The sequence below is a fragment of the Triticum urartu genome, chromosome 3, assembly GCF_003073215.2.
Source record: "Triticum urartu cultivar G1812 chromosome 3, Tu2.1, whole genome shotgun sequence".
NCBI lineage: Eukaryota > Viridiplantae > Streptophyta > Magnoliopsida > Poales > Poaceae > Triticum > Triticum urartu.
In genome coordinates, this window is record NC_053024.1 from 649,035,210 (window position 1) to 649,059,612 (window position 24,403).

At 42.6% G+C, this 24,403-nt stretch overlaps 2 protein-coding genes across 2 annotated transcripts; both read left to right on the forward strand.

Moving 5' to 3' along the window:
• Positions 1-6,719: 6,719 nt before the first annotated feature.
• LOC125545685 (obg-like ATPase 1) lies at positions 6,720-14,170 on the forward strand. Its single transcript, XM_048709709.1, has 12 exons — positions 6,720-6,945; positions 7,728-7,895; positions 7,990-8,113; positions 8,486-8,577; positions 8,669-8,767; positions 8,922-9,035; positions 10,249-10,313; positions 11,350-11,466; positions 11,666-11,741; positions 13,278-13,370; positions 13,603-13,653; positions 13,765-14,170. The coding sequence occupies exons 1-12, from the start codon at positions 6,859-6,861 to the stop codon at positions 13,861-13,863; spliced, it is 1,185 nt and encodes a 394-aa protein (XP_048565666.1). The 5' UTR covers positions 6,720-6,858; the 3' UTR covers positions 13,864-14,170.
• Positions 14,171-18,068: 3,898 nt separating this feature from the next.
• On the forward strand, positions 18,069-24,132 carry LOC125545686 (obg-like ATPase 1). The gene is made up of 12 exons (XM_048709710.1): positions 18,069-18,270; positions 18,767-18,934; positions 19,029-19,152; positions 19,493-19,584; positions 19,670-19,768; positions 19,921-20,034; positions 21,191-21,255; positions 22,292-22,408; positions 22,564-22,639; positions 23,108-23,200; positions 23,606-23,656; positions 23,739-24,132. The coding sequence occupies exons 1-12, from the start codon at positions 18,184-18,186 to the stop codon at positions 23,835-23,837; spliced, it is 1,185 nt and encodes a 394-aa protein (XP_048565667.1). The 5' UTR covers positions 18,069-18,183; the 3' UTR covers positions 23,838-24,132.
• Positions 24,133-24,403: the final 271 nt, after the last annotated feature.

A 24,403-nucleotide genomic window follows, 5' to 3' on the forward strand; every position in this document is an offset into this window, starting at 1 on the left:
TTTATGCCTGACGTCAATATGTCAGTTGAAGCCATCTATCCAGAGCCTGCCAAGGAGCCCCTTAGTCTTCAGAATGCTGATAAGCAAAGTTTCTTACAACACATTGACGGAGATCCAGCAGTCGCTCGTGTTTATCCTCTGGCTGGTACTACCCATGCACCTCATCGTGCCCTCACTGAAGCAACTGAAAGCACCATTTCCCAACGGCTTCTCAACGACCGAGAACTTCTGGTTGCCCTTCATCAGAAACAAGATAAGCATCATGACTGGCTGAAGTGCCAAATGCAAAGCCTCTTGGTGGACGTAAACAGGATTCGCAACCTTACCACCAAGAATGCCTTTGTTGCCCATGAAACTTGTCGGCGTACATGGAAAGGGCTGACGCTTATGTGTTCTAAAGATGATCTTCAAGAGGATGGCTTCTCTGAACGCTTCAAGTTTGACTCAACACCTCCAAGAAGGATTGTGCTACGACGAACTCCGTCTCTTGAAGACTCTGAGTTCTCCTCCTCTGCTGCAACAATGAATGCACGTGTCATCGATGATGAAGACGATGCTACTTCACCACCTTCAGCGCGAATCAACACTGCACCGAGTTCGTTTGCACCGCCAACCAACACCGAAGACCCTGCTGCTTCACCAACTCCTCACGGGGACGAGTAGGTGCTCTATGTCTTCAAACCTACTGACAAAAGGGGGAGAAGTATATGAGTTTGATAGTCTTCAAGCGAGTTCATATGGGCGGTAGTTTTATATTTTGCCTAGTGTTTACAACTCTCGCGTCTTGATACATTTGGTTCTTTGAGTTATAACACTCAAACTCGATGGTCGTCTGCTACTTATTTGCTATTCTGTGATGCGATGATAAATTCCGCACTTAGATCATTTTGCAGACGTCCATTTTTCATTATGCATATCATCATCTTCGTCACGTCATATCTTGCATAATGAATTGTCATCATAAGTTGAAGAGGATCTCCACAAGTACAACCTGCCATGTGCATTTGCATTCCAAAAGCAAATTACTTATATGCACATCTTCAGGAGGAGCCCTTGCAACTTATGAAGACAATCCCCTATCCTTTACAATTTCACATATTATATTCCCTCTTGAAAACTTCAACTAGTTTGTCATCAATCACCAAAAAGGGGGAGATTATAAGTGCATCTAGTGCCACCCCTGGTTGGTTTTGGAGTATTGACGACAAACCTAGTTGAGGGACTAATGTGTTTGTGAGAATTGCAGGATAACACAGGTAGAAGTGCCTCATTGATTCGGTTTTCCTACCAGAGATGACCCCTAAAAATGTATGAAGACATTGAAGTCAGAGGTGGTATGTGAAGACATTCACATTGAAGACTATGATAAGAGAAGACATCGCGTGAAGACTATGGAGCGCGAAGACTTAGCAGTTTCGTCGTTTTGTGTTTTTCCTTTGTTGAGTCATAGGAACCACCGTACTGTTAAGTGGGGTCCAAGAGAACCAGTCAGAATGACTGAAGTGATGCTTAACCAAAATCCTATGTCTTCGAGTGAAGACTATGAGAGCAAATCTTGTCCAGAGTTGGATAAGTCAGCTTTGCTTGTAGTCCAAGTAAAGTTTTCGTGTGTGTTTGAAATCTGACCGTTGGAACATGTGTTAGTTCCTTAGTGACCAAGGGTCATTTCGGACAAACCAGGTCGGGTTGCCCAGTGGCTATAAATAGCCCACCCCCCTACAACCATAAACGGTTGGCTGCTCAGAGTTAGAGTACGGCTTTTGTCGTTTGAGAGCAACCCACCTCGAAGCCTTTGAGAGAGAATTCTTTGCGAGGATAAAGCCCTAAACACCCAGAGCCAAAGAGTGTTAGGCATCACTTAAGTCTTCCTGTCTGTGTCATCTGAAGACTTATTACACTTGAGGACTGTGAATCCTCCAGCCGGTTAGGCGTCGCGTTTTGAGCATCCAAGAGTCATTGTGGATCGCCGGTGAACGAAGTCTGTGAAGGTTTGGAAGTCTACCTTGAAGACTTACCAGAGTGATTGGGCGAGTCTGTGTGACCTTAGCTCAAGGGGAATACGGTGAGGACTGAGTGTCCTGAGCTGTGTGTTCAGGACTGTGTGTCCTCAGGTTTAAATACCTAGCCGCCCTAACCAGACGTACAACTGTCACCGCAGTTGGAACTGGTCTACCAAACCTTTATCTTCACCAAGCTCATTGGTTCTATCCTTCCCATCTCTTTATTTACAGTTGGTCCTTGTGAAGTCATTGCCTATTTGCATTGTCCATTTGTCTTCACTGTGTGACTGTTTGTTCAGATTGGTTTCATATTATCTTCCATCCTGATCCGTACTGCCTAGCTGCTGTTAGTCTTTGTGCTTTCACTTCATTGAATACTTGACTATGGCTTGTCTAGGGTAGTCTACCTTCCGCTGCATGGTTATAGGTTCATTTCTATCGTTTTTCTTCAAAACTCCCATGTTTTGAAGACTTTCATTAAAATCGCGTATTCACCCCCCTCTAGTCAATATAACGCACTTTCAAAACCCAAACAAACAGGACCTAAAAGGGTCGTGTCGTGCCTTAATGCTCGGCTTTTGGGCTCGACCTTGTTCCATGGCGGGCCAAAGACCAACCCGACCCTTTTAAATTTTTTTGAGACAAACTGCAAAGCTTTATTACTCCGTCACAATGTTTACAGCGTAGCATGGCGGCCAACTCCGAGAGATAAAGCGTGCTTTTCTAGTTTGCGAGCCTCGATATTCGAGCTCCTAAATTCGTGAATAATATTACAAGTTTCAAAAGATAATCTATATTGCATGATCTCATGCACAATTGCACCGTAGCTCCCTTCGTATAAATGGTGAATATCGTCAACGGCCACCTTGCAATCCGATGCAACATGAATCCTTCTGGCGTAGAGATCCTCCCCGAGTGCCAGGGCCTCCCTGATTGCGAGTGTCTCTAGGACACCGGGGTCTGACAGGTTTGGAAATACCACTGCCGATGCTCCCATGAAAACACCATCTCGGTCTCTACAGACTGCTGCCACTACTCCATTCAATCTTCCCACTGTTGCGTCTACATTGACTTTGGATAATCCCTCCGGAGGTGCAAGCCAATGATTTGGCCTGCGTTGGGCCGCCCCTCTGCCAACCCCTCCTGGCTGATGTAGTGCCCTTAGCTCTGCTATATAAGATGTAACAAAACTGTGAATAGTGAAAGGGGTTTCGAAGATATCCTCGTACATGGCCTTTCTTCATGAATTCCATAGTGCCCAGAGGGTAACCACAAACGCAAGAAAATCATCCTGGTTGAGAGCTTCGTGCATGACAAACATCCACTTCTTTGGATTTTCTTCTCTACATGTGCTCAGCCTGTCCAAAACAGCATCCGATGACAGTGCCCAAGTGCTCCTAGATACCGAGCAATTCACAAAAGCGTGACGCCAAGTATCCATAGACCCACATAAGCAACAAGCCCTGGAAGATGACATGTTCCTGTGGTGGAGAAGTGCAGCTGTAGGGATCGAGTTTCTAGCTAGTCTCCACAAGAAAAACTTCAGCTTAGATGGGACCCTGATCCGCCATAGATCAGTCCATCCTTGCTCGGCAACTTGGGAGTCGGAGGAGCCGCCCTTCTCGTACAACCATGCTTCCCGACTTAACTTCGTTCGTTGAATCATCCGGTATGCTGAACGGACTGAAAAGAAACCCTTTCGCTCCTCGGCCCAAGCCCAAAAGTCATCAACCTGTCTTGTACATAGGGGAATTTGTAGGATGGCCTCTGCATCTAACGGTATGAACACCGAGCGCACCAAGTTTTCGTTCCAGGTAGACGATGCGTGGTCAATCAATTCAGCCACCAGCCTTGGTGGGTCATCAACTAAGCAAGCAATTGGCCTCCTTGCATGTGATCTCGGCAACCAGTTGTCCTCCCAAATTTTGGTTGATTCTCCATCTCCAATTCTACGAACCAAACCTTGCACCATTATGTCCCGGCCATCGAGGACAACTCGCCAAATCTGCGAGGGGTGTGATCCCAGGGATGCACCAAAGATGTCTCTATGAGGATAGTAGACTGCTTTCAGGATCCTCGCGCTTAAAGACAGTGGATTTTGCAACATACGCCATGACTGCTGAGCTAAAAGCGCCAAGTTAAACATCTCCATGTCTCTAAAACCAAGACCTCCTAGGTTCTTCGGTAAAGTCATCACGTCCCAAGCCACCCAGCTAGGCTTCTGTTTTCCTTGTTTGCTCCCCCACCAGAACTGTCTGATTAGCGAAGTAACACTTTCACATAGGCCCCGAGGAAGACGGAAACATGCCATGGAGTAAACTGGGATTGCCTGAGCAACCGCCTTGATTAGAACTTCTTTCCCTGTGGAGGATAAGAGTTTTTCCATCCACCCTCTCACCTTTTCCCATACACGATCCCGCAAGTACTTGAATGTCCCATTCTTCGAGTGACCGACCTCGGTTGGCATACCTAGGTACCTGTCACTGAGTGACTCATTTTGCACATTCAGGATATTTTTCATATCATCTCTGACCTATTGTGGGCATCCTCTGCTGAAAAAGATTGATGACTTATCGTGATTTATCCTCTGTCCTGATGCCAAACAGTATGTATCCAGTAGGTTTGATACCGCTACTACCCCCTCATTCCCTGACTTAAAAGCAGCAGGTTGTCATCTGCGAAAAGAAGATGGTTCACGGCTGGGGCCGTAGGTGCCACCTTTAATCCTACAATGTTTGATGACGAAGAACTGGTTTTCAGGAGGCACGAAAGGCCCTTCGCTGCAATTAAGAAAAGGTAAGGGGATATCGGATCTCCCTGCCTTATACCTCTGCTTGGTACAAATTGATCAAGCTTTTGTCCATTAAAGAGAACTGAAAAGGAAATAGACCGGACCATGGCCATGACAGTTTTTATCCAGGGCGCAACAAAGCCCAGTTTTCCCATTATTGCCTCCAAATAGTCCCACTCCAACCTGTCATATGCCTTCATCATATCCAGCTTAAGAGCACAATAACTGTTAGCCTTCGCTTTGCTGCGCTTCATAAAATGAAGACAGTCATAAGCACTGATGATATTATCCGTTATAAGCCTGCCTGGGACGAAAGCTGATTGTTCCTCAGATATGATCTCCGGCAGAATTTGCTTCAGCCTGTTTGCAATGACCTTAGATGCAATTTTGTATAGGACATTGCAAAGGCTAATAGGCCTAAATTGTGACAAGATGGAAGGATTTGTTACCTTAGGGATCAAAACGAGGATGGTGTCGTTTATACTCTCCGGTGTTTCTTCCCCTCTCACAATCCTCAAAACAGCAGTTGTCACCTCTGTCCCACATAACTCCCAGTGTCTCTGATAGAAGTGTGCCGGAAAGCCGTCAGGACCGGGCGCCTTTGTTGGGAACATCTGAAATAAGGCCGCCTTAACCTCCTCGTTTGAGTAGGGGGCACACAACATGTCGTTCATCTCCGCCGAGACTTTGGTTGGGACACAGTTTAAAACTCTCTCCATGTCGCTAACCCCCTCCGAAGTGTACAGATTCTTATAGAAATCATTTACCATAGCCTTTAACTCCTCCGGATCATCAGTGCTAACCCCTATCGAGTTTTGCAACGCCTTGATCATATTCTTATTACGCCGGATACTTGCACGTAAGTGAAAAAACTTGGTGTTCCTATCACCAGATGTAAGCCACTGCACCCGTGATCTCTGTCTCCACATTATTTCCTCCCTGTGATACAGCTCCACAAGCGTCTCATTGATTTTCATTTCAACATGCGTTGGCGCGGTACGGCTAGCGTCCGCCCTAAGCTTTCCAAGTTCGTCCTTGAGCTGTTTTATCTCATTGCGGACGCTCCCAAACGTGTCTCTGTTCCATCGACCCAAATCACGTGAAACCGCAGCTAGCTTAGCTTTGAGCTCTTCCACCCTGCCGGCAGCTCCATGCGCATCCCACGTTTCAGCTATCATGCTGTTCCATGACTCATGGCCCTCCCACATGACCTCATACTTGAAGGAACCCGCACTATGCCTACTTCTCTGGTCCGTATTCAACCTGGCCAAAATCGGGCTATGATCTGATGTTGCGGCTACAAGGTGTGTAAGATCAGCCAGCGGGAAGCGTGCTTGCCACTCAGCCGACACCATGGCTCTGTCAAGGCGCACCCTTGTAAAAGTTCCTCCCGTTACCTTCTTTTCAAAAGTCCATGGAATATCAGAATATCCAATGTCCAGCAACATGCAAACATCAACAGCATCTCGGAAAGCTTGTATTTGCGCGTTGCTACGCTGCCCAACACCCACATGCTCATCCGGACGTAGCACTTCATTGAAGTCCCCAACACAGAGCCATGTGAGACTGCTCAAAGAACTGATGTTTTTCAAAGTATCCCAAGTCTTGTATCTCAGGTGAGTTTGAGCTTCACCATAAACTACAGTTAATCTCCAAGGAGCATCACCCTGTTCAAGGACCGAGCAGTGAAGGTGATAATCAGAATAACCCAAAAACTCTAATTTATTGCATTGTTTCAGAACAAACCGATTCCACCACTCCTATCACGACTACTAACAGCATAACCATTGTCATATCCAAGTGTTCCTGCTAACACCCGACCCTTTTAATCGCATGCCGTGTCCAGCACATGTCGGACTGAAATTCCGAGCCCATGGGCCGGCCCGCGAGGCACAACCCATCCTACACGTGATAAACCCGTGCCCGGTTCTTCTCAGCTCGCCGCAACTACCACTTACCACCAAAAACCCTAGCCGTCCAGCCCACATCTCTCTCTCTCCCACACACGCTAGCCCATCCCCAGATTCCTCCCCAGCACACCACCTCGCCGCAGCGGAGCCGAGCCCGATGCCGCCCAAGGCATCGAAGAAGGACGCCGAGCCGGCGGAGCGCCCCATCCTCGGCCGCTTCTCCTCCCACCTCAAGATCGGAATCGTACGCTCCCCTCTTCTCCCCCCTCCCGCGGATTCCCCACGTTCTCCCGCGTTCTAGCGAGTGCTCGCAGGGGTTTCATGGTTGCGTTACTTGGTGGGTTTGGTGGCGATTGATCGGATCGACAGGAGAGCATGTGATGTCCCTGTTGCGGTCGGCTTAGTGTAATAGGGCTTTGGAGTTCTCTTGGTCCGCGCTGGCGAAGTTCGGAATCGCTGGTGGCTAGCTCGTGGCTTGTAACCTGGTGCAGATCTCATGGATTCCATGATTTTGTTGTTCTAGTTTATATGTTTCGGTGGGCCGCATAGTGCGAGTTGGGGAAACATATCGAGGGAACTGTTCTAGTGTCGGATCTGTACCCCAATTCAGGCTCAGAATGCGCCCCATTTACTTCACTACTTCTAGAATAGATCTCTTTGCTGTCTCTGTGTAACATATGAAATGTTATCCCTGCTTAAATCTTAAGTCACTACATGCTAATAGAAGCAGGACGAATTGTAGTTTTATCTATGTAACTCAGTCTGCTTGGACACCATTAGCATGTTACTATGCACTAGTAGTACTATTCAACAAGTTTCATGAGTTGCCACTACTGCACTTCTCTAGTTGCATTGATGGTGTTTAACAGTACTTGCCCTTGTATCCTTTATTCGATCTCAGATTTCATCATAAATCATAATGGACTACTCTTCTGTTGAATGTTGATTGGCGCACTACTTGTTCTGCTGTAGCCATTTAGAGGAATAAGAATGAGATATGAAGTTTACTATTGATGTTTCATGCAGGTTGGGTTACCCAATGTTGGCAAATCAACTTTCTTCAACATAGTAACAAAGTTGTCCATCCCGGCTGAGAACTTCCCATTCTGTACCATTGAACCAAATGAGGCACGGGTACATGTTCCGGATGAGCGATTTGACTATCTTTGCCAACTTTTCAAGCCAAAGAGTGAGGTCTGTTTCTTCTCTCTGCTTTACACTTCTACAGTAATCTGCAGCTTCTTGGCTTATGTTTCAGATGTATAGTGACTCTTGTTATTCTCTGTAGGTGGCTGCATATCTGGAAATCAACGACATAGCCGGGCTTGTTAGAGGAGCAAGTGCAGGGGAGGGTCTGGGCAATGCTTTCTTATCCCATATACGTGCTGTTGATGGAATCTTTCATGTCTTGAGTATGTCTCTATTGTAAAATGTTTATGATTCAACTATTGAATTATGCTTCTTAATAAAGTTCCCTTGGCTATTCTTATCTGTATTATATACTGTATATTAAAAGTGAAAATTTTGGATATCTTGGTGGAGATCTAACTGAGAAGACTAAATGTTGGCATTGCAAATATTGGCAATACCAAGACTTGCCAAATATTGGCAACTTTATGTTTGATAGACAAGAAAACTTGGTAACCAACTAATTAGTAATCAATATTTGGCACAATGCCAAATATTGGCATGCCAATTTTTGGCACCAAACCAATCACGCTCTAGGTTTTAATGTGATAGAATCTTTTGCTGTATCTGTAGCTGATAGTGTGGTATGATTTTAGGAGCATTTGAAGACACGGAAATCACTCATATTGATGATACAGTTGATCCTGTTCGTGATTTGGAAACTATTAGTCAAGAACTGAGGCTCAAGGTTTCGTTTGACTTTTGCTTGATTTGTTCGTCAACTTAAACAACTGTTAACCTAGCTGTAACAAGGTTTTCTGTTGCACTTCCTTCTGTAGGATATAGAGTTTGTGCAGGCTAAAATTGATGACCTTGAGAAGTCAATGAAGAGGAGCAATGACAAGCAACTTAAGATAGACCATGAATTATGTCAGAGGGTAGGGCATGTTTTACAGCTCTGCTGTTTTGCACTTTTGTTTCATTTCTATCAATCAGTTAGATCTCATGAACAATTGGAATTTCTTTACTGGTATATCGTTCTTTATTCGGTAGATTGATCGGTAATTTAGTTTCAACTTTCCCTTATAACAGGTCATGACACATCTCCAAGACGGGAAAGACGTACGTTTAGGAGAATGGAAAGCTGCTGAAATTGAGATCTTGAATGCCTTTCAGCTGCTTACTGCTAAGCCAGTTGTTTATTTGGTAAGTTTTACTTATTTGGATTGGAAGAATGGTCTCATCTGATTAATATGTACAGGCTTTGTTGCTTGAACTTTTTATTAGCAATGACATCATTTGATTAATTATAGTTACATGCTTGTTGCTTGAACTTCTTTACCAGCATGGCCATCTAGAATTTAGTGGCATCCCATATTTAATGCGGAATTTCAACCAATGTGATGTTTTTTAGGGTTCAATCAATGTGACATTAACCCGGCTTTGCTTGTTTTGTCTGTTTTGTTATTGCTGCCTGTCTACTTCTGCTTTCCAACATTAATTTTGGACCATTACAGAACTGACGGGTGACTGGTAATCGATCTGCCATACTCTTGGTATTTGTATAATTAGCAAGAAGTGAATGCTACATAGACAATTAACTGATTTTAGTCTGATCACTGGAAACATAACTACAAAAACTATTGCATGCTTCTTGGTATTGCATTAGAGTGGGGGAACCTTTATAGTTCCACATGCCAGTTTTATTCCACTGTAAGGCACTGCAATTCTGTACTCCCTCCGTTCCTAAATATAAGTCTTTTTAGAGATTCCAACGCGGACTACATACAGAGCAAAATGAGTGAATCTGCACTCTAAAATATGTCTATATACATCCATATGTAATCCTTATTGAAATCTCTAAAATGACTTATATTTAGGAATGGAGGGAGTAATAGTTGAAGCAATTGTTAAAGTTGCACCTCCATGCATGAGCAAGAACCAAAGTATGCAAGAGGTGCCAAAATCCCAAGATATATGATGTTTCCATATGGATTCTTCCCTTTTTTCGGTTCAAAAGGCACATCAGGATCCCTAATAGGAATATAGGGATGGTGTGCTGTAGAAAGGGCTTGTGAAGATTAGATATTACTTACTGGTTGGAGATGGAAATGAAATGGGAAGCATTAATCCTACTTGGAGAACCTACTGATTTACGCGTTATATGATGGTGCATATAGCTGCTGTGCATGCATCACTTGAAACTAAATTTATATTAACAGCAAGAGGAAATATGTCTGATGTCTGGAATTATCCCACGTTCAGCTTGAGTAATCCTGTGAAATGGACATTAATCGCTCTGCTAACTTTAGCTCATTTACTGGGTTAATCCTTTGATTTGACCTTCTGTCAGTAGTTGAAACAGAAATTCACCTTTTCTTTATAGGGCTTCTAAGTCTAGTATGTTAATTTTGTGCAGGTGAACATGAGTGAAAAGGACTACCTGAGGAAAAAGAACAAGTTTCTACCAAAGATACATGCTTGGTATTGTTTCTACCCCAAGTCTAATGGCTATAGCAGATGAACTCATGCTATACAGAATGCAGTTCAAACTGTGAATGCCGATTTTCTGTGGAACTTCTGTTTATGTACAGTCTAATTGATGTAGCAGGATAGGTCATTTTGAAGCTAGATCGTTTCAAGTTTCCATCATTATATCTCGTTGTATATGATATTTGTTCCAACTTGCTTGTTGAGTACATAAGCTATCTGATTTAACACATTGGGTTTATTATTGAAAAATTGCTGTCAGAGAGAACCAATGTTTACGCTTGGACTTGGTGATTTCTGTATTTGAGGGTAGAATATCACACAATTTGTTGATCGCTTACATATGAATACCAGCAAATGTCATTGGCAGTGAGTCAGGTCCCAGTGGTATGTGTCAGCACTCGGCGCTAAGGAGTATTGTCAGCACTAAGCAGGAGTTTCTATTCACGTGAACTGTACCCACTTGAACAAGATAAGGACAGTAGGTCTTTTAGTTACAAAGTACTCCCTCTGTCCCAAAATAAGTGACTCAACTTTGTACTAGCTTTAGTACAAAGTTAGTACAAAGTCAAGTCACTTAATTTGGGACGGAGGGAGTATATCTGTTTAGTTAGGAAAGGAGATCAGTTTAGTTTGGAAGATAAATATATCGTTTTGATTAGGAAAGTTGTGATATATGCTTTCAGCATCAATTGGAGTCTTTCCTATAATAGGGGCACGACCATATCAATTAAGCATTGAACGAGAGGTTCGGTAAAGATCTGATCACCACCCTCAAACTTCCCTCCCTCACCCCTGGTACTCACCGTCTCAGTCCTAGAACCGACCCACCATGATACTGATTGTATTTTCTGAAGTATGCTATAGGCTCTTGCCCGCAGTAAGAAATTGATTATATGTAGTTCATATGGTTGTGATTTTGATCAAATCTGATGATTTTGTGTTTGATTAGCATAAACCTAATATGCATAATTTCCTACAAGAAGGGGGTATTGGAATATTAGCTAATACCTAACTATTTCTTATTCAGGGTGAAAGAACACGGTGGTGAGACTATTATTCCTTTCAGCTGTGCCTTTGAACAGAAACTAGTGGATATGCCAGAAGATGAAGCTGCTAAATATTGCGCCGAAAACCAGACAGCAAGGCAAGTCATGTAGCATATTGTGGCTGAGTTGTTACCACAATTAAGATACTACTTTTGTACCGAAATATAAGACGTTTTTGTAGTCTAAACTAGCAATCAAGTTTATTTATTTATAACGTGCATTGCATCTTCTCTTTGCATATTGCTCAACTTTTTCTGTTTAATTTATTTATACTAAATCTTTCACCAAAGTGAACAGTTTGATCCCCAAAATCATCAAGACTGGTTTTGCAGCAATTCATCTCATATACTTCTTCACAGCTGGTCACGACGAGGTACATTTATATGTTTACATTGTGCTTACTTTGTGCCAGTAATATGTGTTGTATAAGCAACATTTTACTTCATTTTGCTAAAATGGTGGTACTACATCAGCCTGTTACATTTTTGGCGTGCAAAATTCACATGCTTGTTTCTTTATACATCATCAGTCTTTATTCGTTATTCCCTCTGCTCCAAAATAAGGGGCGCAATCAAACTTCTAACTTCCCCAATCAATATGTAAAGAATTGGATGCCGATAACTGCCACACGTGTGGGCGTTAAGGAATCTGCCCACACGTTCTGTGTGGTGCCTAAGAGGACCAGCCCACACGTCTGTGTGTGGGCAAAACAATTAGCGCACACACGCCTCTTTTTTCCCTCCCGGTCCCTCTTACACGCGTGCGTGTGGGCGAAATAGATAAAGCCCACACGCCCGGTACGTTAGGCCTCGTACCTCGTGGTCCCGCATGCCCCACGTGACACTTTACCGCGTGCCCCGCAGTTGCCATGGGCCGGACCCTCGTCCATGTTCGTTTAAGTGCAGTTGCCATGTCGCTGAACTACGGTTGCCATGTCGGACAACTACAGTTGCCATGTTTGCTCAACTGCAGTTGCCATCTCAGGTCAAAGTTCCAGATTGCCATTTTTTGGACAACTACAGCTGTTGCCATGTGTGGTCTGGTCTACTGCAGTTGCCATGATTTCAAAACTTTAGGAGTTGCCACCTACTAACACTAGGCAGTTGCCATGTAGCGCTACAAAAAAAGGCATGGCAAAAAACATGTTTGGGTAAAAGGGAGAGTTGCCATGTGCTCACAAGCACGCTAGGGCAGTTGCCATTTAAAAAGAAAGAGTTGCCATCTGCTTACGTGCACGCTAGGGCAGTTTGCCATGTACCATGCAAAACATATGGCAACTGACATGTTCGGGTAAAAAAAGAGAGTTGCCATCTGCTTGCAATCATACTAGGGCAGTTGCCATGTACACTGCAAAACGCATGGCAACTGGCAGCTTGGGTGTGGGAGAGGAGGCAGGTGTGTGGGCGAGATGGCAAACGCCCACACACCAGCCCTTGTGCGTGACTGAAAAACTGGTGTGTGGGCGAACTGCTAAACGCCCACACACTGGCCCCTCCGTGTGGTAAAACGGATGTGTGGGCGACCTCTCTCACACACCACACACGCGAGTTGTCCTACGTGGCATACAAAATGAGCTAATTCGTGCCAAGATTCGTGCAGAAGTTACTGGACGGTGATGGAGGCGTGTGGACGAGTTGGCTAACGCCCACACGTGTGGGCGTTAACATTTTTGAAAGAATTTAATGAGATTTGACAAATGGAAATAATATCATTCTTTTCATAATTCTGTTTTTTACTGACACATCAATAATAATGGTCAAAGTTGCATCTTGTTGGCTGGTTATGTTCTAAACGGGGAGGAATGTATTAGGTTGTTCAGATGTCTGTTCGTGTTTGAAGTTTCAAGTAGGAGTTTCTGAATACATTTGACAATTTTCTGCTAGCTTATAAGCTTGAATTCTCCTTTCAGGTGAAGTGCTGGCAGATCAGACGTCAATCTAAAGCTCCTCAAGCTGCTGGTGCAATTCACACTGATTTTGAAAGAGGCTTCATTTGTGCTGAGGTAGAGTCCTTTCTGAAATAGCTAGACACAATTCCTTTATTTGGAATAAATTGAACTGTGGCATTCGTAGTTGACAGTGTAGTTAATTGTTGCTGTGCTTACTATTTGCACTTTGTAGTTAATTATTGCTTGTTTTTAAAAAAATCTTGATGTTTACTGAAGCTTCTTTCATTATGTTAACGTGAAGTATTCCTTGATAATTCTTATATATAAATCTACTCTTTTTGATCAGGTAATGAAGTTTGAAGATCTAAAAGAGCTGGGCAGTGAATCTGCTGTCAAGGTGTGCACAAGCTCGTCTATGCTAGATGATTTGTATCATCAGTTGCCTTACTTTTGATCTTTAAACTCAATGTTACGAGTTACGCAACCGTTTGCCATTGATGGATTGTAGGCTGCTGGGAAGTACAGGCAGGAAGGGAAGACGTACGTGGTGCAGGATGGAGACATCATCTTCTTCAAGTTCAATGTTTCTGGAGGCGGAAAGAAGTGATGAATTCATCACAGGGTCGTGTATTTTAGCATTTTTGGGTTCACTTGCAAGTAGCCAGGTACTATCAGTACTGATTGCAGACTCTGCGGGGAGGCTATAAGCACCAACTGGAAGGGATGAAAAATATAATTTTTCATTCGTGAGCTAGAACTGCTCAGCTCTATCGGAAAACTGGAAGTTGTAACGTGTGACTGGACAACTTTGTCGTAATTAGGATGCAAAGTTATTTGTTATGCAATTCTACCGTTGTTGCATGTGTAGCTCCATAATTCTTACTAATATTTTACATAGAAAATTACTTTGATTACTTTTTGGATATATTGCCTCTTAAATTGATTGAGTACCTCTCCGTCCATGAGAGGAAAAAAAGAGACAAAATCACATGCCTGCACTGATTAAATGTGGCGCTCAAGTGAAACTTATCTTAGGGTTCATAATATCTTAGTATTGAGCTCTAAATTTTAGTTGGTGCATATTGTTTTTTATAGCAAATCTTCATGAATGTTCATCAAGTTTATTAAAAGAAGTAAACATGTCTGCAATATCAAAAACTACCTTCGATCCAAATAATTGAAGTTTTGGGTTTGTCTCAAGTCAAACTTGTTTTAGTTTGACCAAGTCTATGGAAACATAGATTAACCTGTACAACACAAGTTAGTCTCATGAAATCATATTTCAATATTATCAGTATTTGGTGTTGTAAATCTTAGCATATTTTTCTATAGAGTTGGTCAAACTAGAGCAAGTTGGACTTATGACAAATCTATGACTTGGATTGTTTTGGAACGGAGAGACCATATGAAAATATAATGTTGAATCTTATGGTATTGATCAGGTATCCTAGATGTTGATAACTTTTTCTATGAACTTGCTCAAACTTTGCAAGTTTTGGCATTGAAAAAAACACTATTTTAGGACAGAGAGTCTTGCCAGAAAAAAATCCCAACAATGACTTTTGAAATGTAAGAAAACAGCTAACCATCTTTCCTTGCGATCCCCACCTCCTCCCCTCATCCCTGTCGAAGGAGGCCTTCGGGTTAAGCCCGGATGGCGGCTGCGACAACTTTGTCGACGACCTCCATGGCTCTGCCCTGACTACTCTTTCCCTGCGAGATGGGGTGGGGGTGGCACCCCTTTTTCCCTCTCTCTAGAGGTCATTCCTGCGTAGGTCGTCCGCGTGGCTGCAGATGCGGTGCAACAACGGTGGGACGCTAGATCTGGTCTATCTCGTGCAAATCCGGTTTGCTGGAGTCTGCTGGGTCGGTTTTTGGCTGGCGATGAGGTTTGTGGCGGCTCTTGTATGGTCATGACGCGAGTGTGTGGGCTAGTGGAGGTGTGATGCATGGGTATCTCGTGTTAGGCGGTGCTCCTGGTGAACTTGTCGAGCTCTTGCCGACCGGCGACGTCGATGTCCTTGGGCGTCATTTCACCTCCTTGGAGGCGCCGATGTGGAGTTCATCTCCGGCAGGGGCGAACCCAGGATTGGGCTAAGCCCCGGACCCTAGGCCAGCTACAATGCATCTACAGTGACGCTAGAGTGCCATTCATGCTATATTGAAGGAAGTGTGCATTCCTCACGCCCAGGGCCCAGGCCCCCCCGGCCTGGGTCCTAGATCCGCCACTGATCTCTGGCACACCCTCAGATCAGTTCTTCGGGTAAAATCCTAAGGCTCAGTTGGGTCGGGTCATGATGTTGGCATCGTCGCTTCCCTTTCCGGAGCATCGTCTTGAAGAGACCTCTCGATTCCCTTCACGCCCTTCATGTGCTAGACGCTCATGACAATGCGGTCGGTAGGTGTCCCTCCGATAATGTGGCTGGTTGTGCGCAGCTTTCGCGTGGCAACAATGGTGACTTCGGGTGAGTTGTGATTGAGTTTTGGTAGTCGGTTTTATTCGGCGTGTTTAAGGGGTCACCGTGCCTCACTCGTTCTTTCTAAAGTCGGATCTGCTGAGGCGGGCCTTCGTGGTGATGATGACACGAGATGGGTAGTCCCTTCCGACGCTTGTTCGGCACATGCCCGGCTCTTTCTTGCTCGTTGACAAAGTAGAAGCTGCTTGGCCGTCGATGTGTGTTGCTGACTGGTTGTCATAGGCGGGTTCCTCCCCAGCACACCCCCTCGCCGCAGCGGAGCCTCGCCCGATGTCGCCCAAGGCGTCGAAGAAGGACGACGAGCCGGCGGAGCGCCCCATCCTCGGCCGCTTCTCCTCCCACCTCAAGATCAGAATCGTACTCTCCCCTCTTCCCCCTCCCGCAGATTCCCCACGTTCTCCCGCGGTTCTAGCGAGTGCTTGCAAGGGTTTCATGGTTGCTTACTTGGTGGGTGCGGTGGCGGTGGCGGTTGATCAGATCGACAGGAGAGCATGTGATGTCCCTGTTGCGGTCGTCTTAGTGTAATAGGGCTTTGCAGTTCTCTTGGTCCGCGCTGGCAAAGTTCGGAATCGTTGGTGGCTTGCTCATGGCATCTGAAAGTGGTTTTGTCCGACTTTGTGATCTCCATCCCAGAGTCCATACTATCGGTTTCGCATCTCTATACCCATGAATTGTGAAACATAGTCATCGACCGAATCGTATACACTAGTTGAACGGTATGTGTCCGCATAACCTTATCAACTAGGGATCATTAGAACATCCGTCATACAATACATAGTTTCACAAACAAGTCACATACTTATTGATACATATCATTGATGATGTTCAAGGATATTCCAAATAACTAATAAATACATACGGAAATATTATCATCACATGATTGCCTCTAAGACATATCTCCAACAACATAATCATACTCTTAAAAATTACAGTTTAATCGATACTAATTGTAATTTTCTCACCCCACCGTGTTATCTTTTATTGAAGAGATGCCGCTTGTGAAATTATGGATCCCAGTTTATCCACCCCTATTGCTTTCAAGTTTAACCAGACTTTTTTTTTACAATTCCTTGATTTTATTTCTCTTACTTTAATCACTTCTTTCGAACACGAGTTGCTTTAATCCTGATAACAGCATGGATAGTAAGACTAACAATTTTACTAGTTTCGTTGGGTGCTGAGACAAGTTCTGTAATTGTGTGAGCTTCTACCGGTTTATCAAACCTTAAGGCCATCCACTTAGGAAAATTGTTGCTTGCCTACAAAACTCTGAATTGGGGGGGGGGGGGGGGGGGTGGACGCTTCCTAGATTAGAGGAGGCAAGTTTTTTCTGGCGTTGTTGTGAGGGAGTCTTTGATTATTACCATATGTCCTACACTCCTTTACTTTACTTTCTTGTTATATATCTTGCTTAGTTACTTTACCTTAGTAGTTTTTTTTTTGTTTTTTCACTTTCGAAAAAATTCAAAAAACACACAAAAATATTTAAATTCTAGCAAGAAGTTAGTTTGTTTTAGGCTTGAAATCATGTCTACTTCTGCTCAAAACACCAAACTTTGTGGATTTACGAGTAGTAAGAATGATGATTTCATTAACAAACGTATTGGTCCACTAGCTACTAGTGCTGAGTCTTACAAAATTAAGACTGCTTTGTTGAACTTGGTAACGACTAATGAAAGAACAATTATATGGTTCTTATAATGAAGACGTTGCTTCTCACTTAAACAATTATGTTGAGCTCCATGATATAAAAAAAATATAAAGAAGTAAAATCCAATATTGTCAAGTTAAAACTTTTTTCAGCCAAAAATGGATGTTAAGTGGAGATGGGGAAACTTCTGCACGACAATTGGCTTTGGCACGAGTACATTTTGATTATGCGGCAGCAGGTATAACACTCCAAATATGTAGCGGTTGGGGGCAAAAATTGAGGCTACCCAAAAGAATTTTGCATCACGTGGAGCCCTGTTTTTGACCCAAAGTGTCCTAAAACGATGGTTTTTACATCACAGAGATGCTTCTTTTTATCATTGTTGGATGACCCTCCTGTCTTCCCGCATCCCCCATCGTGCCGCCGCGTGCCGGGTGAGGACCTTGTCTTGCCAGCCCTAAAAGGGTAGTATCGTGCCCGACCTTAATGCTCGGCTTCTGGGCTCGACCTTGTTCCATAGCGGGCCAAAGACCAGCCCGACCCTTTTAATCGCGTGCCGTGCTGGGCACATGTCGGGCTGAAATTCCGAGTCCATGGGCCGGCCCGCGAGGCACAACCCATATGGCCAGGTTTGAGCCCATCCCCAGACTCCTCTCAGCTCGCCGCAACTACCACTTCCCACCAAAAACCCTAGCCGGCCAGCCCACATCTCTCTCTCTATCTCCCACACACGCTAGCCCATCCCCAGACTCCTCTCCAGACCCCAGCACACCACCTCGCCGCAGCGGAGCCGAGCTCGATGCCGCCCAAGGCGTCGAAGAAGGACGGCGAGCCGGCGGAGCGCCCCATCCTCGGCCGCTTCTCCTCCCACCTCAAGATCGGAATCGTACGCTCCCCTCTTCTCCCCCCTCCCGCGGATTCCCCACGTTCTCCCGCGTTCTAGCGAGTGCTCGCAGGGGTTTCATCGTTGCTTACTTGGTGGGTGCGGTGGCGGTGGCGGTGGCGGTTGATCTCTTTGCTGTCTCTGTGGAATAGTAACATATGAAACGTCATCCCTGCTTAAATCTTAGTCGCTACATGCTAGTAGGAGTAGGACGTGTTATAGTTTTATGTATGTAACTCGGTTTGCTTGGACACAATTATCATGTTACTATGGACTGCTGTTCAACAAGTTTCATGAGTTGCCACTACCGCACTTCTCTAGTTGCATTGATGGTGTTTAACAGTACTTGCCCTTGTATCCTTTATTCGATCTCAGATTTCATCATAAATCATAATGGACTACTCTTCTGTTGAATGTTGATTGGCGCACTACTTGTTCTGCTGTAGCCAAGTAGAGGAATAAGAGGAGATATGAATTTTACTATTGATGTTTCATGCAGGTTGGGTTACCCAATGTTGGCAAATCAACTTTCTTCAACATAGTAACAAAGTTGTCCATCCCGGCTGAGAACTTCCCATTCTGTACCATTGAACCAAATGAGGCACGGGTACATGTTCCGGATGAGCGATTTGACTATCTTTGCCAACTTTTCAAGCCAAAGAGTGAGGTTTGTTTCTTTTCTCTGCTTTACACTTCTACAGTAATCTGCAGCTTCTTGGCTTATGTTTCAGATGTATAGTGACTCTTGTTATTCTCTGCAGGTGGCTGCATATCTGGAAATCAACGACATAGCCGGGCTTGTTAGAGGAGCAAGTGCAGGGGAGGGTCTGGGCAATGCCTTCTTATCCCATATACGTGCTGTTGATGGAATCTTTCATGTCTTGAGTATGTCTCTATTGTAAAATGTTTATAATTCAACTATTGTATTATGTTTCTTAATAAAGTTCCCTTGGTTATGTTTTGACTATATGTTAAAAGTGATAAATTTTGGATGTCTTGGTGGAGACCTAAATGAGAATAGCCAAATGTTGGCATTGCCAAACATTGGCAATACCAAGACTTGCCAAATATTGGCAACTTTATGTTTCATAGACAAGAAAACTTGGTAACCCACCAATTAGTGGCCAATATGCCAATTTTTGGCACCAAACCAATTACGCGCTAGGTGTTCATGTAATAGAATCTTTTGCTGTATCTGTAACTGATAGTATGGTATGATTTTTAGGAGCATTTGAAGACACGGAAATCACCCATATTGATGATACAGTTGATCCTGTTCGTGATTTGGAAACTATTACTCAAGAACTGAGGCTCAAGGTTTCGTTTGAGTTCTGCTTGATTTGTTTGTCAACTTAACCAGTTGTTAACCTAGTTGTAACAAGGTTCTGTTGCATTTCTGTAGGATATAGAGTTTGTGCAGGCTAAAATTGATGACCTTGAGAAGGCAATGAAGAGGAGCAATGACAAGCAACTTAAGATAGACCATGAATTATGTCAGAGGGTAGGGCATGTTTCACAGCTCTGCAGTTTTGCAGTTTTGCTTCATTTCTATCAATCAGTTAGATCTCATGAACTATTGAAATTTAGTTTCAACTTTTGTTGGTAGATTAAATGATTAATCGGTAATTTAGTTTCAACTTTCCCTTATAACAGATCATGACACATCTTCAAGACGGGAAAGACCTACGTTTAGGAGAATGGAAAGCTGCTGAAATTGAGATCTTGAATACCTTTCAGCTGCTTACTGCTAAGCCAGTTGTTTATTTGGTAATTTTTACTTATTTGGATTGGAAGAATGGTCTCATTTGATTAATATGTACAGGCTTGTTGTTTGAACTTTATATTAGCACAATGACATCATTTGATTAATTATAGTTACATGCTTGTTGCTTGAACTTCTTTACCAGCATTTCCATCTATAATTTAGTGGCATCCCATATTTAGTCCGGAATTTCAATCAATGTTACATTAACCCAGCTTTGTTTTCCCCTCTGTTTTGTTGTTGCTGTCTGTCTACTTCTGCTTTCCAACATTTATTTTGAGCCATTACAGAACTGACGGGCGACTGGTAATCGATACGCCATACTCTCGGCATTTGTATGATTAGCAATAAGTGCATGCTCTGTAGACAATTAACTGAGTTTTATCTGATCACAGGAAACATAACTAGAAAAAACTATTGCATGCTTCTTGCTATAGCAGTAGAATAGGGGAACCTTTTTAGTTCCATATGCCAGTTTTATTCCACTCCACTGTAAGGCACTGCAAGTCTGTAATAGTTGAAGCAATTGTTAAAGTTGCACTTCCATGCGTGAGCAAGAACCAAAGCAAAGTATGCAAGAAGTGTCATTAGAGTTTAAGTGAACTAGTGAAGTAAGGAAATCCCAAGATATATGATGTTTCCATATGGATTCTTACTTTTTTTTGGACCCAAAAGGCACATCAGGGTCCCTAATAGGAATATAGGGGTGGTGTGCTGTAGAAGGGTTTATGAAGATTAGATATTACTTTTCACTTTCATATGATTATTGCTCACCTGTTGGAGAGGGAAATGAAATGGGAAGCATAAATTCTCTACTTGAAAAACCTACTGATGTACTCGTTATATGATGGTACATATAACTAATAGCTGCTGCGCATACATCACTTGAAATTATATTTATATTAGCAGCAAGAGAAAATATCTCTTTGATATCTGGAATTATCCCACGTTCAGCTTGAGTAATCATGCCAAATGGACATTAATCGCTCTGCTACAACTGTAGCTCATTTACTGGGTTAATCCTTAGATTTGACCTTACTTTTATCAGTAGTTGAAACAGAAAAGCACCTTCTCTTTTATATGGCTTCTAAAAGGCCTAACCATCCTTTTTGAAAGTAAAATGTAGCTGTATTGATTAGTCTAGTATGTTACTTTGTGCAGGTGAACATGAGTGAAAAGGATTACCTGAGAAAAAAGAACAAGTTTCTACCAAAGATACATGCTTGGTACGTACTATTTCTACCCCAAGTCTAATGGCTATTGCAGAATTACAGATAAACTCATGCTATACGACATGCATTTCAAACTGCGAATGCTAATTTTCTGTGGAACTTCTGTTCATGTACAGCCTAATTGCTGTAGCAGGATAGATCATTTTGAAGCTAAATCATTTCAAGTTTCCATCATTATATCTGGTTGTATATGATATTCGTTCCAACTTGCTTGTTGAGTAGAGCAGCTGTCTGGTTTAAAACACATTGGGTTTATTATTGGAAAAATGTTATCACAGAGAGAACCAGTGTTTATGCTTGGACTTGTTGATTACTGTATTTGAGGGTAGAATCTCACAAAATTTATGGATCTCTTACATATGAATACCAGCAATTGTCATAGGCAGTGGGCCAGGTCCCAGTGGTATGTGTCAGCACTCAGCACTAAGGAGCACTATTCATGTGGACAGTACCCACATGGTATCTGTCAGCACTAAGCAGGAATTACTATTCACGTGAACTGTACCCACTTGAACAAGATAAGTGCAGTAGGTCTAGTTACAAAGTAGTATATCTGTTCAGTTAGGAAAAGAGATCAGTTTAGTTAGGAAGGTAAACATATTTGATCTTTACCGAACTTCTTTTAGTTAGGTAGGTATATATATCTGCTATATATATTAGACATGGTATCTGCCAGCACTATTCATGTGAGTTATCAATTAAGCATTGAACGAGAAGTTCAGTAAAGATCTAATCACCATCCTCAACCTTCTCACTCTCACCCCTGGTAGTCACCGTCTCAGTCCTAGAACCGACCCACCATGATGATACTGAGAAAAACCCATGAGACAAAAGAAGGCCTGATGGTTGTAGGCTCTTGTCCACAGTAAGAAATTGATTATATGAAGTTCATGTGGTTGTGATTTTGATTAAATCTGATTATGTTGTGTTTGATTAAATGATTAGCATAAACCTAATATGCATAATTTCCTATGAGAAGGGGCTATTGCCTATTGGAATATTAGCTAATATCTAACTATTTCTTATTCAGGGTGAAAGAGCATGGTGGTGAAACTATTATTCCTTTCAGCTGTGCCTTCGAACAGAAACTAGTGGATATGCCAGAAGATGAAGCTGCTAAATATTGCACCGAAAACCAAACGACAAGGCAAGCCATAACATAATTATGTCCGAGTTGATTACCACAATTAAGATAGCAATCAACTTTATTTATTTGTAACATGCATTACAATTTCTCTCTGCATCTTGCTCAACCTTTTCTATTTAATTTATTTATACTAAATCTTTCACCACTGTGAACAGTTTGATCCCCAAAATCATCAAGACTGGTTTTGCAGCAATTCATCTCATATACTTCTTCACTGCTGGTCACGGCGAGGTACATTTCATATGTTTACATTGTGCTTACTTTGTGCTAGTACTATGTGTGTTGTGTAAGCCATGTTTTACTTTATTTTGCTAAAATGGTGGTCCAACAGCAGTCTGTTACAGTTTTGGTGTGCAAAATTCATGTGCTTGTTCTTTGTATATCAGTATTTATTGGTTATTGCCTCTGCTCCAAAATAAGGGGTGCAATCAAGTTTATATAACATTCATAATCAGTATGTAAAGAATTTAATGAGATTTGACAAATGAAAATAACATCCTTTTTTTCTAAATAATTCTTTTTTTACTAACATATCAACAATAATGGTCAAAGTTGCATCTTGTTGGCTGTTCATGTTCTAAACGTGGAGGAATATATTAGAGTGTTTAGATGTCTATTCATGTTTTAAGTTTCAAATAGGAGTTTCTGAATACATTTGACAGTTTTCTGCTGGCTTACAAGCTTGAATTCTCTTTTCAGGTGAAGTGCTGGCAGATCAGACGTCAAAGTAAAGCTCCGCAAGCTGCTGGTGCAATTCACACTGATTTTGAAAGAGGCTTCATATGTGCTGAGGTAGAGTCCTTTCTGAAATAGCTAGACACAATTCCTTTATTTGGAATAATTGAACTGTGGCATTCTTAGTTGACAGTGTAGTTTAACTGTTGCTATTCTTACTATTTGCACTTCATCATGCCAAAGTGTTGTCCCCAAGGTACATGATGCTTAGGCATGTTTTTTTTTTTCAAATCTCGATGTTTACTGAAGCTCCTTTCATTATGTTAACTTGATGTATTTCTGTTTGCGGTGTTCAAAATGATACACGACATTCCTTTTTTCTCTTTCATAATATTTTGGTACTTTTGCTTTGAAATTGGAAATGCACGCTGTTATGGCCGGTACTATGGCATTGTTTACTTGACTGTATGCACATTTGGAACCTTGATAATTCATATATATAAATCTACTTTTTTTGATCAGGTAATGAAGTTTGAAGATCTAAAAGAGCTGGGCAGTGAATCTGCTGTGAAGGTGTGCACACACTCGTCTATGTTAGATCTGTATCAGTTGCCTTACTTTTGATCTTTAAACTCAACGTTGCCATGGATTGCAGGCTGCTGGGAAGTACAGGCAGGAAGGGAAGACGTATGTGGTGCAGGATGGAGACATCATCTTCTTCAAGTTCAATGTTTCTGGAGGCGGAAAGAAGTGATAAATTCATCACAGGGTCGTGTATTTTTGCATTTTTGAGTTCACTTGCAAGTAGCCAGGTACTATCAGTACGGGTTGCAGACTGCGGGGAGGCTATATATAAATTTTCATTCGCTCTGCTTTTGAAAGTACTCCTCGATGTTATGAAGTCATGTGTGCCAACTGCCAACTGTACACCTGAACGATGTTTGAGGCCTCTATTAGAAAACTGGAAGTTGTAACTTTGTGACTGGACAAGTTTGTCGTAATTAGGATGCAAAGTTCTTTGTTATGCAATTCTACCGTTTGTTGTTTCATGTGTAGTTCCATAATTTTTACGAAGAAATTACTTTGATTACTTTTTGGATATATTGTCTCTTAAATTGACTGAGTACCTCTCCGTCCATGAGAGGAAAAAGAGACAAAATCACATGCCTGCACTGATTAATTGTGGCGCTTAAGTGAAACATATCTTAGGATTCATAATATCTTAGTATCGAGCTCTAAATTTTGCTTGGTGCACATTGTATTTTTTAAGTCAATCTTCATGAATGTTGATCAAGTTTATTGAAAAAAGTATCCATGTCT

What these genes read in the sequence shown, in the direction of transcription:
- LOC125545685 (XM_048709709.1), top strand. Translation starts at nt 6,859, where the DNA reads ATGCCGCCCAAGGCATCGAAGAAGGACGCCGAGCCGGCGGAGCGCCCC. An exon ending in TGGAATCTTTCATGTCTTGA is followed by an intron (nt 8,114 to 8,485) that starts GTATGTCTCTAT and finishes GTATGATTTTAG; the next exon opens with GAGCATTTGAAGACACGGAA. An exon ending in TCACAGCTGGTCACGACGAG is followed by an intron (nt 11,742 to 13,277) that starts GTACATTTATAT and finishes TTCTCCTTTCAG; the next exon opens with GTGAAGTGCTGGCAGATCAG.
- LOC125545686 (XM_048709710.1), top strand. Translation starts at nt 18,184, where the DNA reads ATGCCGCCCAAGGCGTCGAAGAAGGACGGCGAGCCGGCGGAGCGCCCC. An exon ending in CCCACCTCAAGATCGGAATC is followed by an intron (nt 18,271 to 18,766) that starts GTACGCTCCCCT and finishes TGTTTCATGCAG; the next exon opens with GTTGGGTTACCCAATGTTGG. An exon ending in TTTTCAAGCCAAAGAGTGAG is followed by an intron (nt 18,935 to 19,028) that starts GTTTGTTTCTTT and finishes TATTCTCTGCAG; the next exon opens with GTGGCTGCATATCTGGAAAT.